Here is a 15,559-nt window from a genome sequence, read left to right as displayed (position 1 = left end):
AGAATTTTTTTACCTATTTAAAAATTTGTTGATAAAATTATTTATGAGAATTCAATTTTAAGAAACATGCAAATAAATAAATTGTTTTCTTTTGTATTTAAATAATTAAATTCTGGTAGAATTTTCTAATAGAAATTGATTTAAAAATGGATTCCAGTAAATTTTACAATATAATTGAATATTTAAAGCATTAGAGTGTGAATTTTCAAATTAAAATCTTTGAAAATCTAAATTTTTCATATTTTTAACTAACAATTTTATAGAATTCATTTTTTTGAGAAAGTTTAATTGCGGATTTTTTTTTTAAATTATTTGAAGTTTCTATTTTCTAATATATATTTAATTAAAGAATTTACAAATAATTAACATTTTGTAAAATTGAATTGTAAACAAATGAATTTGCAAATTCTCGAAGAACTTTTTTAAAAATTATTAAAAATAATGAATTTATGGAAGATTTTTAGTTAAACACGAAAAAAAATTTAATTTTGTAAAAGTTACAAATTATTGCAGAAATTCAATTATTTTCAAGAGTAATAATATTCTTCGCAAAAATTAAATATTGTTCAAAAATAATAAAATTCTTCTTAGGGATTCAATTATTTTCATAAATAATAAAACTTATCACAGAATTTCAATTATTTTTAATACAATTTTAATCAAATTTCTCGAAAAATGTAATTATTCTTAAAAATTTTATTAAAATTCGTCGAAAAAATTCAATTATTTAAAAATTTGTTGATAATATTCCTTATGGGGACTGAATTTTAAGAAACATTCAATTATTCAATAAATTATTTATTTTTGTATTTAAATAATTGAATTCTAGTAGAATTTTCTAATAAAAATTGATTTAAAAATGAATTTCAGTTAAAATTTTAAATAATAATTAATTAACTATATTAATCTCTGTGGTTTTTCATTCGTTCTGTTCGCAGTATGAAGTTGGTTGTTAGTTACTTTTTTGTTTCCCAACTTTTTTAATTATTTTCTTTTTCAATATTTTTTATTATTTCCATTAAAATTAATGTATTGAAAATCATTGAATTCTTGCAAAAAATTTCAGAATAATTCAATTCCTTCAAAAAATTTTATTATTCAGTAATTAAATTCTCGCAAAGAATTATTAAATTAAAATTAAAAAAATGTTTAAAACCCTAATTAAATTTCTTTGAAGAATTATTTTCAATTTTTTTTTTTTTTTTTTTTTTTTTTTTTGAATAATTGAATTTCTTTAATAATTTTAATTGGAATTTTTTAAAGTGATTAAAATTTATTAACAATTTCTTTCAAGGAATTTCATTAAAATAATTGGAAAACAATTAAAGTAATTGAATTCTAACAAAAAATTCCTTTATTTATTGAGTATAATCAATTTACAATTAAACTTTTATTAAAATTATTCATTGAAAATTAAATTCTTTTATATAATTTTATTAGAATTTTTCTAAATAATTACATTTTTTTGGAGAATCTCTATAAAATCTTTTATAAAAAAAATGTAATTTTTCTAAAATAATTTTAAATGAAAATTTTCAAAATAAATGAATTAAAGAAACAATTTTTTTCAACTTTTTAAAATTATTGTGTCAGGTAATAATTATAATTAAATATTTGATCATTCACAAGTTTACTAAAACTGTATTTTGAAAATAACTGAATTCCTGAGAAGAATTTTATTAATTTTCGAAAGTAATTGAGTTATTTGAATGAATTTTATTAAAAATTTTAAAAAATTGAATTGTTTTGAAGGATTTATTGAAATTGTAAAAAATAATTCTATTTCTTTCGAGAAATATTATAAAAGTTTTTAAAAAAATTGAATTCATTCATGAAATTATATTAAAATTTTATTAAAAAATATTGCGAACTTTTGCAAAAAAAAATTACTTTAAAATTTTAGAAAAAAATTTGATTATTTCGAAAAATTGTATGAAAACATAAAACAATTCATTTTTCTTTTTCAATATTTTTATAATTTTAAAATTAATGTATTCAAAATCATTGAATTCTTGCAAATATTTTAGAATAATTTTACAGATTTTAGAAAAATAATTGAATTTTGAGCAAATAATTTAATTCTTACGAATAATTTTACTAATTTTAGAAAATAATTGAAATATTTCGAAAAAATTTCTATAATTATTTATTTATTCATTTTTTTATTTTTACAATTAATTGAATTTCTGTGAAGATTTTACTAATTTTTTTTATTCAAGAATTCAATTACATTTTCACAAATATAATAAATTTCCTGGAAAGAATTCAATTATTTTCAACAATTAATAAAATTCCTCACAAAAATACAATTATTTTCTAAAATTAATAAAATTCTTCACAGGAATTCAATTATTTTCAAATATTAATAAAATTCTTTCCAGGAATTCAATAAACTTTGAAAATCAATAAAATTATTTACGTAAATTTAATTATTTTCAAATATTAATAAAATTCTTTAAAGGAATAGGGTCATTTGGGGTAATAATGTAAACGGAATATCTATTTTTCACAAAAAACGTTAGTTTTTTTTTGTTAAAAGGTAAAACGGACGGATTTCTTTTGCATGAACTTGTTACTTTACTTCCCTAGAAAAATTTTATGAGGTACAAAAAAATATTGATGCACCTGAATCGCCTAAAACTGAATGTTTACATTTACCCCGAGATGTTGAAATTTTCCTAAAATTCGGGGCAAATGTAAACACCTCTGTAGTTAAGCGAGGTTTAAGAAACAAGTTATTTCAAGCATACACTGTAAAAAAAATTTTGGAAATTTTCCCAAAAAAATTGAGGAAGCAAATTCACATAAAAAGTATAAAAATTTCCCACAATTTGGAAAAATTCCTTTAAAGATTTAGGAAAATTCCTAAAAATTTGTAAATATTCCTTAAAACGTTTAGAAAAATCCCTTTCCCAACAGAATTTAGAAAAATTTCAATTCGTATCGAAAAATTTCCAAACACTCAGAAAAATTACCATTTTTTTGGGAAAAAATTTTTTCTAAACACGTTTTAGGAAAATTCCCATGCAAAAGTTTGGAAAAATTTCCGAAATTTTTTACAGTGTACTACTGTCTTAAGGGATGGAAAAACTGAAAACAAATTATTCGTAGACGTATAGTAAATCAACCAGTTGACTGATAATGTATCTTATAAAAAACAATCAACCATTACGAAATTAGTAATGTAAAAACTTGAATAACTTAAACAAATTTTAATAGATTTTCATTCAACTTGGTAAAAAGTTTTTTTTATTTTTCTGAATAAGAATTCGAGTTTTCGAATTCTCGGGGTAAATGTAAACACTTAATTATTTATTAATTAAATTGACGAAAATCAAAAATCAAAGTCAATTTTTGATAGGGCATTAATAAGGAAGAATTACATATTTTTGTTAGATTTTTTAATTTATTTTTATGTTATCTTTTAATGCAAAAACGATTAAAAATCAAAGTTTTACTGTTTCAGTTTTTTTTTTCTCGCATTTGCATAAAAATAAATTAAAAAATCAAACTAAAATTTGTAATTCTTCCTTATTAATGCCTTAACAAAAATTGACTTTGATTTTCGTCAATTCAGTTAATAAATAATTAAGAGTTTACATTTAATTGAATAAATTACTATTTAAATGTATTTGAAACATTATGATGTCATAATAATTAAAATTCATTTAAAAAAATAAAATTTTAATTATTTTAAATAAAACGTTGAAATAAAAATGCACGCGCGCTCGCGCGCGTCCTTTTTTGCTATTATTCCATATAAAATGTCAAATTCGACCCCGTTGCGTTAGTTAAATATTTTGTCACCAGATGGTGTATCGCAGTTCTGCGGTTCCTTATAGCTTTTCAAAAATTAAATTATTCAAAAAAAATTCAATTTTAAATCTGTAAAGTTCATTTATTGTTAAAAATATAAATAATTAAAAAAGTGTATTATTCAACAATGCATTTAGAACATGCACGCGCGCTTGCGCGCGTATCTTATGCTAGTTGAATATTAAAAGCAATATAACGTGAATTTTTAGAAATAATTAAATTTTGAAATTGATTTTTTTGAAAAAGTTTAATTGAATTTGTTCATATTATTTGAAGTTTTTATTTTCTTATATATATTTAACTGAAGAAATAGCGAATAATTGAAATTTCTTGAAATTGAATTTTGTAAACAAATGAATTTGAAAATTATAAAATAAGAATATTTGTGGACAAGGAGTTTTTTAATCAAAGAGAATGCGTTTTTGTAATTTTCTCATGCATTATTTTTAATCTCAGCCTGGGGACGATTTGATAAAAAAAAATTATAATAAAGCAAAAATTTCAAATCTGAAATAAATCCATATGTAAAATAATGAAAGAGATTATTAATTGATTAATATAATTCAAAATTCAAAATTATAAATATTGACCTAATTTGAAAAAAAATTTATCCATCAAAAAGTAAAAGAATCAAAAGTTATACAAAGTAAATAAATACTGAATTAACATTAATGAATTAATTATGATATTAATGTGAAAAAATTAACTGAAATGTTAACATTAATAAATGTGACGCGCTCCAAAGGCAGGAACCTAAGAATCTGTTATTAAATTCTTAGGTTTCTTCGCAGCGTGTCGCTAATTAGTTATTATATTAATGTTAATTAAGTGGAAAATTAAATATTAAAATTATTATTAATAATAATGGGTAGAGTGTAGAATAAATATAAATTAATAAATTTAAATATATTTAATTTTTTATTTTCATAAAGTTTTTAATTTCAATATTTTATTTTTATTTTCAATATTAGAATATTATCGAAATCTTTTTTGTGTAATATTATAAAAGAACCTTAATTACCCTTCTTATTCAAACTAATTATTTAATTATTGCATATTGTTTAGTATTATTTTTATAATTCTTCATTATTGCATATTGTTAAATTTTGCATATTTAATTCCCTTTCACATGGAATGAAATAAAAAAATAGAAATTCCCTTTGCACAAATAGATTAGAAATATTCTTCAATCTTCTTTTTAGATTTTTAAAAATAATTATTTAATTTTTTTTCTAAATAAAAAACAACATATTTTATTTTTAATCAAAACGAATGCTGGCTTATGATGTTTTGTCTCGTTTTTACAGTGTTCCCATGTCACACAACACTTACATCTCCGTGCTTATTATCATTTAACGTATGGGGGCTATAATGATCAACTTCTACTGACACTAACTGCTCGTGTTGTGCCGTGGCGTAGTTTGGCCGACAAAATCTACGGCCACAAAATAAAACGCACCGCACACGTCATAACAAAAAAAAATATTTCTTCAACATCGCTTATGTATTTTTTTTCCATTTTTTTTCTACTAAATTCATGAATCAAAAAATCGTTTTTTATCGCATCAGCAATGCTAATTCGGCCTTTTTTTTATTTATTTGATAAGTTTATATATTTATGTAGTATTAATTTATTAGTTAAAAGCCCTTTCTTTCAAGGATTTTTTTATATAATTTTCTAATTTTAAGTTTCTTTTGATAAATATTGTAATCTAATATTATGTTTTAATAACTATGTTAAGGATGATTTTTTTGTTGACGATTTTAGTTGAGAAAAATTTTTAAATGTTGAAATTATTAATTTATTATTATCAATAATAATAGTAACCAATAAATTATAATTACAATAATAATTCTAATTAATAAATTATAATAATTAATAATATTTTTTTCATTTTATTATTATTAATTTGAATTTTCCCGGAATTATTCACGAAACTATTAATATTATTAATATTATTGTGATTATTTTATTATTATTATTATTATTATTATTATTATTATTATTATTATTATTATTATTATTAGTTTTATTTTTTTATTATTGTTATTATCATTATTATCTAATAATAACAATAATAATAATTTGTATCATTTTTATTCCGTATTCAATTTTTTTTCGATCGTTTATAATCAAAGGCCAAATTAGTCTTCGTAAAAATTTAAGGAAAATAGGTAATCATTTTGAAAATTAATTTTTTTATTACAAAAGTATTATCTAGAGAATTGTTTTACTCTAGTGATCAAATGCATTTTATCATTTTTCATTTTTGCATGGTTTGATTTGGGAAATTTCAGTTTTTTCAAATAATTCCTATTTCTAATTGCCTGAAAAAATTTCATTTCTTATTTTACTTTTTTTATTTTTCTTCCTTATTCATCTTTTTGAGAGGGTTAATTACGAAATTTCTTCTTTATTTTGATTTGAAAAATCTTTGGAGAGAGTTGAATGAAAAATTTTGCCTTTTATAGATGAATAAATTTGTCAATTATTAAATTTTTATTTGTTAATAAATTATTTAACAAAAAAATTAAAAGTTTGAATGTGAAAAAAAAGAATATTGTTCTTAAAAATTGTGAAATAAATTATGAAAATACTGAGAAAAAAATTAAGATAGACATTAAAAATTAAAAATTAAATTTAAAAATAGAAAATAAAAAGTGAAGAAAAATAATAAATTAAATGTCACTAAAAATAGAATAGATTAAAGTTAAAAAATAAATGTTTAAATTAGAATTGAATGGAATGAAATTAAAAAAGATTTAAATAGAAATATAGAATTTATTAGGTTGAAATGTTGAATAAATAAAATAGAACAGAATTGAATTAGATGAAAAATTGAATTCGAATAAATTTTCTAATTGAAAATGATAAATTACATTTAAAAAAAAATTGAATGTTAATAATTTTGAAATTGAAAACAAATTCGGGAAATGAAATCAACGGAATTTTTCATTTGTCAACATTTTAATATCTAACGAGTCCTTAACGTTGTTAATAAAACATAATATTCAATTTAAAAGAATTTTTAAATCGAATTATTAACTTTACAACTTCGTTATACTGTAACAATTATTTGTCTCTATTACCTTTTTTTAACAGATGTTTGCTAATGATATTGTTTCTCAATTACTTTTTCAATCCAATTGTCTTAATACTTTCTTATGTTTTCTTATTAATTGTGTGTGTAAACTTTTTTATGTTTTCAGGTATTTTCGTTATTATGATTTAAAAACAAAAATATTTCTACAAGACTTCTATATATTATTTACAAAAAAACAGATACTTTACATTTCTCCCATTTATAAGAATGAAAAAAAAAGTTAATCATCGTCGTCACTTCCATCACGATTGTGCGTTTTAATTTATTTGCTTGTGAAATGAAGTCCTTTGCAAAAAAAAAAAATACAAGTGGCTTCTATACAGCGTTTCTATATTTTTATATATATTATAAAAACATAAATTTGTATGTTTTTTGTTTATGCTTTTTGACTGCATATGAAAAAACACATACATGATTGTGCAGTCCTTGCAGATAAATTAAAGCTATACTGATATCATTTTATTGTATAATTTTATATTTTACGACATCGTTTTTATTTATTTTTTCGTGTGTTTGTGCTTGCATGTATGAGGTATGCCTTACTATATAAAATTATTTTCTTTTTCTCTTCATAAAAAAAAAAAAAAAATTGTAGCTCTTCCATTGGTAAGATGGTGGAAATTTATCTTTATTTTTTTTATCTTTTTGAAATTTTTGAAGAATTATTTTACTAAATTGTATTTTTAATTGCGATTTATTGTAGCAAGCGGTTGAGGAAAAATACAAATTGTGTGACGAACAACTCACGAAATTACTTCTGTGGATCAGCGATGTTGAGGATAAACTGGCTAATCAGGACGTTGTCAAGGAGGATATCGAGGATCTGCGAAATCAAATTAATATCATGAAGGTTAATAGTTTAATTAATTTAATTGAGGCCTTGGATCCAATAACTCGCCCGACGCTCGGAGGAACGCGCAACTGCCAGTCAGTGAGCAGTGAGCGCCTCTGGGCCACTCACTGCTACCCGACTGGTATTAGCGCGTGTCTTCGAGCGTCGGGCGAGTTATTGGATCCAAGGCCTCAATTTTGAATTTCGTCTACGTTTTTTGATTTTTATTTACAGTTTTAAATTTCTTTCTATAATTTTCTATTTCCAGTAATTTTTAATTTCTTTCTGCAATTTGTAGCCATTTTCTATATGTATGTTATTTAAATATTAACTGCAGTTTTTATTTTTTTAAATAGTTTATTATTAAAATTTTTTTCAAATCTTAATTCCTACTTTTCGCTATTTTCTACGTCCTTTAATTTTTTTCTACAATTTTTCTATTTTTTCTTTTGCAAAATTTTCTTTTATTTTTTGTTAATTCTTTAGTTTCTTAAATCTTAAATTTGTTTACAATTGTTCCTAAAAATGCTTCCTATAAAGTTTTAATTTTTATTAACTTTTTTTATTATTCATTTAACAATTTTGAATAAGAAAATTTTTATCTTTATTTTTTTGAAGCAATTCTTTTCGCAATTTTTAATGAATTTTTTTCTTTTTTTGCAGCAAATAAAAGAAGATTTAGATGCACACACTCGCTCCATATCGTCTTGTTTGGATCAAGTGAGACAAGTTGTTCTCACCGGAAGTGACGTTCTTTCCAGTGATGAAATCTCGACTTTGGAAAAGAATGGTCGCTCTCTTAAAACACGCTTCGATCGAGCTTTCGATCGCACCGATCGTTTATTGAGACGTCTCACTGTTGCTCGCGACGAACTCACGAAATTCAAGTAAGATCGCTTAAAAATACTCCCACAATTTTCAAATTGTGGGAAACAAAAAATTAATCTTTAATCCAAAGAAAAAAATAATAATAGAATAATAGAATAAAACCAATAGAAACAAGTAAAAACTAAAAGTTATTTTTAATCGAAAATCATTTTTAGGTGTTTATTTTTCAATAAAAATAGATATTTAATAAGTTGAGTTTACTCTTAAATTCAAAACGTAGAAAATGAAAGAAATAAAAATATAGTGACATTCCATTAAAATAAGAAAAAAATAGAAATAGAAAATAATTAACAACAGCAAAATATGTAGAAATAGAAAATAAAAGTAAAAAAAGAAGCAAAAATTGATGAAGAACGCGAACAAAAATAAAATAAAATATTAAAAATAGCAAAAAAAGTGAAAATAAGAAATCATCAAAAATGAAAATAGAAAACAATTAGAAATAGCAAAAATTAATAAAAATGTAAAATAAACATAAATATAAGTGAAAATAACAAAATAAGTAGAGACAGAAAATAAAATTCGTTTTTTTATTCCAGAAATGAAGTGTCATCGTTTTCAATTTGGTTGGACAAGGCGCGCCGCGTCCTCGAGGAAAAAGAGCGTTCCCTCGCCGATTTGGATAAATTAACAAGCAGCACAGACACAACACGCGACTTTATCAGCGATGTTATTGCTCATCAGGCCGATTTACGATTTATCACAATGGCAGCGCAAAAATTCGTCGACGAAAGTAAAGAGCATCTGCAAATTTTAAATGATTTCCGAACAAGTCTACCGCAACGTCTCCCACACAAGGAGCCAATTTCTAGTCAAGATTCACCGGTTCGCAGTGAAGTGTCAATTGTCACTGCCCAATATAAGGATTTGTTGGCGCGCGCCAATAATTTGTCGGATAAATTGTCGGGCGTCGGTGGACGTCAACGCGACTACAATGATTCACTGGAGAAGGCAAGAGCATGGTTACGCGATGTTGAGCCAAAGGTTCATCGAATTATTGCCGAGCCAATATCAGGTGAACCGAAACAAGTTGAGGATCAGTTGAGTAAGGCGAAGGCATTGAATAATGAATTGTTGGCGAATGAACGTCTTGTGGATAATGCAAAGGCGAGTGTTGAGGCACTTTTGAGATCTTTGGAGGGACAATTGACGCCACTTGAAGTTAGACATTTGGAGGAGCCTGTGAGAGAGGTGGAGGATAAATATCGACAACTGAGCAATGCACTCGCTGATAAATGTCAGGAATTGGAGACTGCTTTGGTTAAGAGTCAAGGTGTTCAGGACGCTTTGGATGGTTTGGTCTCGTGGCTCAACAATGCCGAGAGTCAATTCAAGTACGTTTATAAATACTTTTTCCATTTATTTTAAACCATTTTGTTTTATTTATTCGACTTTTATTCATTTCCGTGATAATTATTTTCCCTTATTCTTTAAGTTTTTTCTTAATTATTTCAAAAAACTGAATCAATTCTAATTTACAATTTAAACAAATTTTAAATTTTTTAAATTTTAAATAATTCAAATATTTAGAAAATAATTTTTGTGATAATATTCTTACAAAAAAATTTTAGAAATTATTTTTATTAATTTTAATACATTCTAAGTAATATATTTGCATTTAAAATTTTTTAAAAATTATTTTCTTTAAAGTAATTTAGTTTTACTACTTTTTGGAAATTTATTTTTCAGTTTTCCCAATTTTTGAAATTTTTGTAAATTCAAATCTAAATAATTTTTAAAGAATTGAATATATTTTTGTTTTTTTTTAAATAATTTAATTTTTTACTGTACAATTTTCGAAGCTCTGATCTCGGACAATATTTTTAAAAGCGACTGAATATTTTAAAAAAATTTTCATTAATTACACAAGAGCCAATTTTGTAATTAAGAAACGAAACTTTTTTAAATCTCCTACTGAATTAAAATAATTATGGAAAATTTGATTCAGTTAAATTCTGAAATACCTACTTAATAATTGTAATAAAAAATTTTATTATTGAATTTTATGAAAATTTTTTGGAAAATAATTGAATTTTTTCTATAATTTAACTACAATTTTTGAAAATATTTTAATTCTTTGGAGAAATTTAATAAAAATTCTAATAAAAACTGATTCAGCAGTGAATTTCAGTTAAAATTTTAGATCATAATTGAATATTAAAAGGATTGTAGAGTGAATTTTTGAAAATAATTGAATTTTGAAAGGGTTTCAAATTAAAACCTATAAAAATTTTAATTTTTCATACTTTTAACTAACAATTAAATAGTAGTAATTGAATTGAAATGATGAAAATAATTTTGAAGGAGTTACAGTAACAATATTCTTATAATATTTAAAATAATGATTTTGTCAGTTTGTCATCTTGAATTAATAATGACTAAATATTTATTAAAAAATGAAGTTATTAATGTTTTCGAATAATTTTCCAATTAAAGAAATTTGTAAATAAATGTAAGAGAACAGTTTTTTGAGTATCAAATCATTTTTAGAGTGAATCAGAATGTTGTTAAGGGTCAGGGAAAAAGTCAAAATTTTGTCTGGAAATCAGAGCAAAGTCAGGGAAAAACAAAATTAAATTTTTGTAGTATTCCTGATAAATATATATTTGTGTACATTTATTTAACACACAAATTACAAAATTAACAAAAATGTGTATGTTTTTTTTCTAGAAATCTTCAACGACCAGGCAGTCTATTGAAGGAGCGCCTCGAGGAACAACAGAGCGAACAACGCGTATTCCAAGCCGATTTGGACAATCATCGCGCGAGCGTTGAGGCAATAACATCAAGCGCACAAGATCTTTTACTCAATTCAAGCAATGCCCGTATCGCGAAACGAACCGAGGCAAAATTAAAAGACGTACAAAGTCGTTTTGAAAAACTCATGGAAAAATCACTGCGTCGCGGTGAATTCCTCGATGAAATTTCCCAAGCACTACACGAATTCCTCACTGAAAGCGCTAAATTCGATACATGGTATTCGCACATGATTGAATTATTAGAATCGCGCGAAATAACGAAACTCGATATTTCCGAGCACGAAAGTAAAATGGCCCAATTGGCCGATAAACGTGAAGATCAACGTGGCAATTTTGAGGATTTAATACGTAATGGAAAGAATCTTGTCTCGAAGAAGGACATCACCGATGCTTCGGGTATACGCGACAAAATCAAAGCACTCGAATCACAATGGAAGGAGTTGAGTAATTTATTGGATGAGAAGCAACGTTTGAGTAAATCGCGCGCTGAACGTCTTTACGCTTATGAAAAATTGCGCGATCAAGTCATTGATTGGTTGAATCGCACTGAGAATCGTGTGCAACGTCTACATCCAGTTGCTGTTGATTTGGAAATTTTGAAGAAACAAATCGAGGATCTGAAACCAATTCAAAAGGAATATCGCGATTATGGAAATACCGTTGATAAAGTTAATGATCTTGGAATTGCTTACGATAGTTTGCTGAAGGAACGTGGTGACAGTCCAACCAGACGTCGGGGAAGTTCAAGTCCGACGAAACGTCCGAATATTACCAGTCCACGTAAGATTTTTATTTTGTTTTTTTTTATAGAATTTAGTTTTAATTAAAATTAGAATTAGAATTTTTATTAGAATTTGATTTATAATTTTTATTAGAATCTGATTAATAAGTTTTATTAGAATTTGTTTTATAATTTTAATTTTAAATTAAGATTATAATTATTTAGGATTATAATTCTATTTTTTAGTTCTAGTTAAATTTTTACAATTCTAGTTGAAAAATTGGCAATTTTTCAAAATAGAGAAAACACGCTTAATTTCTGTGGCACAATCATTCATTCATTCATTTTCACATTAACACGGACACTTAGAAGCTTTAGTTATTTTATTTAAATTTTTTTTATAGTACGCCGAATGTCACAAGATGGTCGTTCACCTTCCCCCACAAAGTCATATGCAGTTCAAAGTCCGGTGTCTCCAGGTGGTAGCAGTGGATTTAGCAGTCGACGTTCCAGTCAGGATGGTTTTCATCTGGAGGAATTGTCCTTGGTGCAACAGCAATTGTCCGAGATTAATAATCGCTATGGCTTATTGGGAGTGAGACTCACTGATCGGCAAACTGAACTTGACAATATTCGCGAGGAACTTCGTAAACATCTTGATAATCTCAAGACTTTGTCGCAATTCCTCGATAAGGTAAGAAAAAAGAGTTTTGTTTACATTTTTCAAATTTTTCTATTTTTTTCTAAATTTCAGGGATCTCAGTCCTCTTTTGTTACCTAATTCCCTTTTCTTTCCTCTTTTTATGTCCTTAAGTTAATAAAATCCCCTAAAACATACACAATCATAAATTTTCTCTTCTTTTTCCCTTATTTTTAATTTATTTTTTTTTTATATTATTTCTCAGAGTCTTTAAACTTAGAAATTTTTTCATAAACGGTAACAAATATAAAATAACTTTTACTTTTGAGAAAAATCCAAATTGTTTGAAATTTTTGACAAATTGTATTAATTTCAGAATAAATTTTACTAAATTCAAAGTATATTTTACTAATTTTCAATAAAATTTACTACGGATATTATAAATTTTACTTTGGAAATAACGATTTTTAATAGAAAAATTTACTATTTTCAATATAAATTTTTTTTATAAAAATTATTCAAATTTTCTTCGAATATTACAATTAGCTACTAAATATTTTTAGAGTCAATTTTACCAATTTTCAAATAAATTTTTTTAATTTTTATAAAAGAAATATTCTTTTTGAAAATAGTAATAGTTATTCTGCAAATAACAATTTTTTATATTCAATTTTACCATTTTTGAAGGCAATTTTTCCAAGTCCTAAGTTAAATTAACTAATTTTTTTCTGAAATTTACTTCGTATATCGTAAAATTCATGTAATTTTGAAACAAGAGTAGCGTTGTTATAAAAATTTGTATTAAAAATTTGATGAAAGTTACGGACTACGGAAAAAGATAAAAAAAAAATACCAGTAATTGACAGAAAAAGTTTAACAAAAAGTATAAGTTGATTTAAAAAAGCTGAAGTTAAAAGAAAAAGTAAAAAAAATACCAGTAATTGACAGAAAAAGTTTAACAAAAAGTATAAGTTGATTTAAAAAAGCTGAAGTTAAAAGAAAAAGTAAAAAAAATCTTTAAAATAAATTTTATATTACAATAATTTTTACTTAATTTAAAAATCCCCCTTTTTATTTAAACTGAATCCCCTTTATGAAAAATAAAATCACCTTTTTTATCTAATATTACATGAAAAAATCACTGTGATAGCTAAAATTTATTTTCTTTTTAAATTTCAATTTCACTTTTAATTCTTTCTTTTCAATCTATCCTTATTTTTAAATTTCTTACTTTCCTTCTTTCTTTTTAAAAGTTTCTTTTTCTCAAATTTCCTGCTTTTCCAATTTCTTCCTTATTACATTTATTTGTTTTTAAAGTTTCTTCTTTTTGAATTTCCTTCTTTTTAAATTCTCCTGTCTTCAATTTTTTAAAAAATTTTCTTCTTTTTAAAATTTGTTTTTTTAAATATGTGTCATTTATATCCTAATTACAAATTCAGTCAATTTAAAAACAACTAATTTCTTCAGAATTCAACAATTTTTTAAATTCATTAATTATTACAACTATTTTAAGAAATTAAATTATTATAAATTTTTGATTTATAATTAGAAATTCATGTCTTAAAAATTTTTCTTTTCTTGTAAAAATTAAAATTTTTTTTTAATTTTTAATTATTTTTTCAATTTAAAATTTGATTTTGTAATTCAATGATTTAACTATTTATTAAATTAATTTTTTCAATTATTTTTTCATAATTATTGAATCTATTTTGAAGTTAAAAAATTGTTTAAGAAAAGGAATATCTTTTACGATCAATTAACTTTGTAATTCAGGATTTGAATTTGTGAATAACTTGTATTTTTAAAAAATTAAAACATTCAGTAATTTTATGACTTTTATATTCAATTACAATATATTTAATTAAAATTATATTAAATATTTTCTGCTAATAAAGATCAAATTTAAAAAAAATTAAATTTTAAACATCAAATTGTATATAGAAAATTGAAAAATAACTGAAGATGCAAATTTTTTCTATTCTTAAATAGTAAATAAAAATTTATAATTTAATAAATAGGTAAATTTATTTTTTTAAAGAAAAGTGAAATAAAAAATATTTGAATAAAAATATGATTAGTTGTATTACAACAAAATGATAATGTTTGCCAAAAAAATTGAATTTTAGAAGAATTAATAATATTTCAATAGATTAATCAACTTTTATATAAATTGGTAAAATTTGACTTTGGAATTTAGCATAAATTATGTTTTTTTAATTAATTCATTAGAATCATGAAGATGGTCTAAAAATTAAAAATTTTTAATGAATAACAATCCAAATTTTAAAAAAGTTGAAAAAACAAAAAATACGTTGTTAGAATTTCTATTTCTATTATAAATATTCTATTGTTCTTCCTTTGTTTAAAAAAACAAAACTAATACTTTCTCATATGATGAGAATGTAATTAATAATTATAAAAACTTATCTATTAATTTATTTTCTATTGTTTATGTTTATTTTTTTTTTTTTTGCTTGTACTTTTTTTTTATAGTTTTGTATTTTTTAAATTTTTTAGTTATTTTGTTTTACTATCTATTATTTTGTGTTTATTCATTTTATTATTTTATTATTATTGTTGTTTCGGTATTTTTTATTTTGATGAATGTCTCTGATCACAGGAAAAATCTCTAATCTAAAATAATAATATGAGTTCGAATGATTTAAATGTATAATGCACAAGTTTTCGAACGTTCAAATGAACGAAATACTGTTTATTAAAAATATTGTAAATTACTGATAACAATAGAAAATTAAAACTTAAATTTTAATTTGGACGAGAAATAAATAAATTTTGTTT

General features: G+C 23.2%; 1 protein-coding gene across 34 annotated transcripts in view; it reads left to right on the top strand.

Annotated features, from left to right (window-relative positions):
* LOC122509239 (microtubule-actin cross-linking factor 1) overlaps nt 1–15,559 on the top strand; it is a 323,170-nt gene that overhangs the window by 263,627 nt on the left and 43,984 nt on the right. For 33 of the 34 annotated variants that reach the window (XM_043623133.1, XM_043623140.1, XM_043623127.1 and 30 more), the window contains 5 exons: nt 7,624–7,770; nt 8,416–8,639; nt 9,180–9,974; nt 11,311–12,179; nt 12,525–12,814. In XM_043623133.1, coding sequence (XP_043479068.1) covers nt 7,624–7,770; nt 8,416–8,639; nt 9,180–9,974; nt 11,311–12,179; nt 12,525–12,814 — 2,325 coding nt within the window. The remainder of the gene's footprint in view (nt 1–7,623; nt 7,771–8,415; nt 8,640–9,179; nt 9,975–11,310; nt 12,180–12,524; nt 12,815–15,559) is intronic. The other variant, XM_043623132.1, reaches the window with a different exon arrangement.

This window comes from Leptopilina heterotoma, unplaced genomic scaffold, assembly GCF_015476425.1.
Source record: "Leptopilina heterotoma isolate Lh14 unplaced genomic scaffold, ASM1547642v1 Lhet_6, whole genome shotgun sequence".
NCBI lineage: Eukaryota > Metazoa > Arthropoda > Insecta > Hymenoptera > Figitidae > Leptopilina > Leptopilina heterotoma.
Note: the sequence above shows the minus strand (reverse complement) of the source record. Positions and strands in the feature narration are given on the sequence as shown.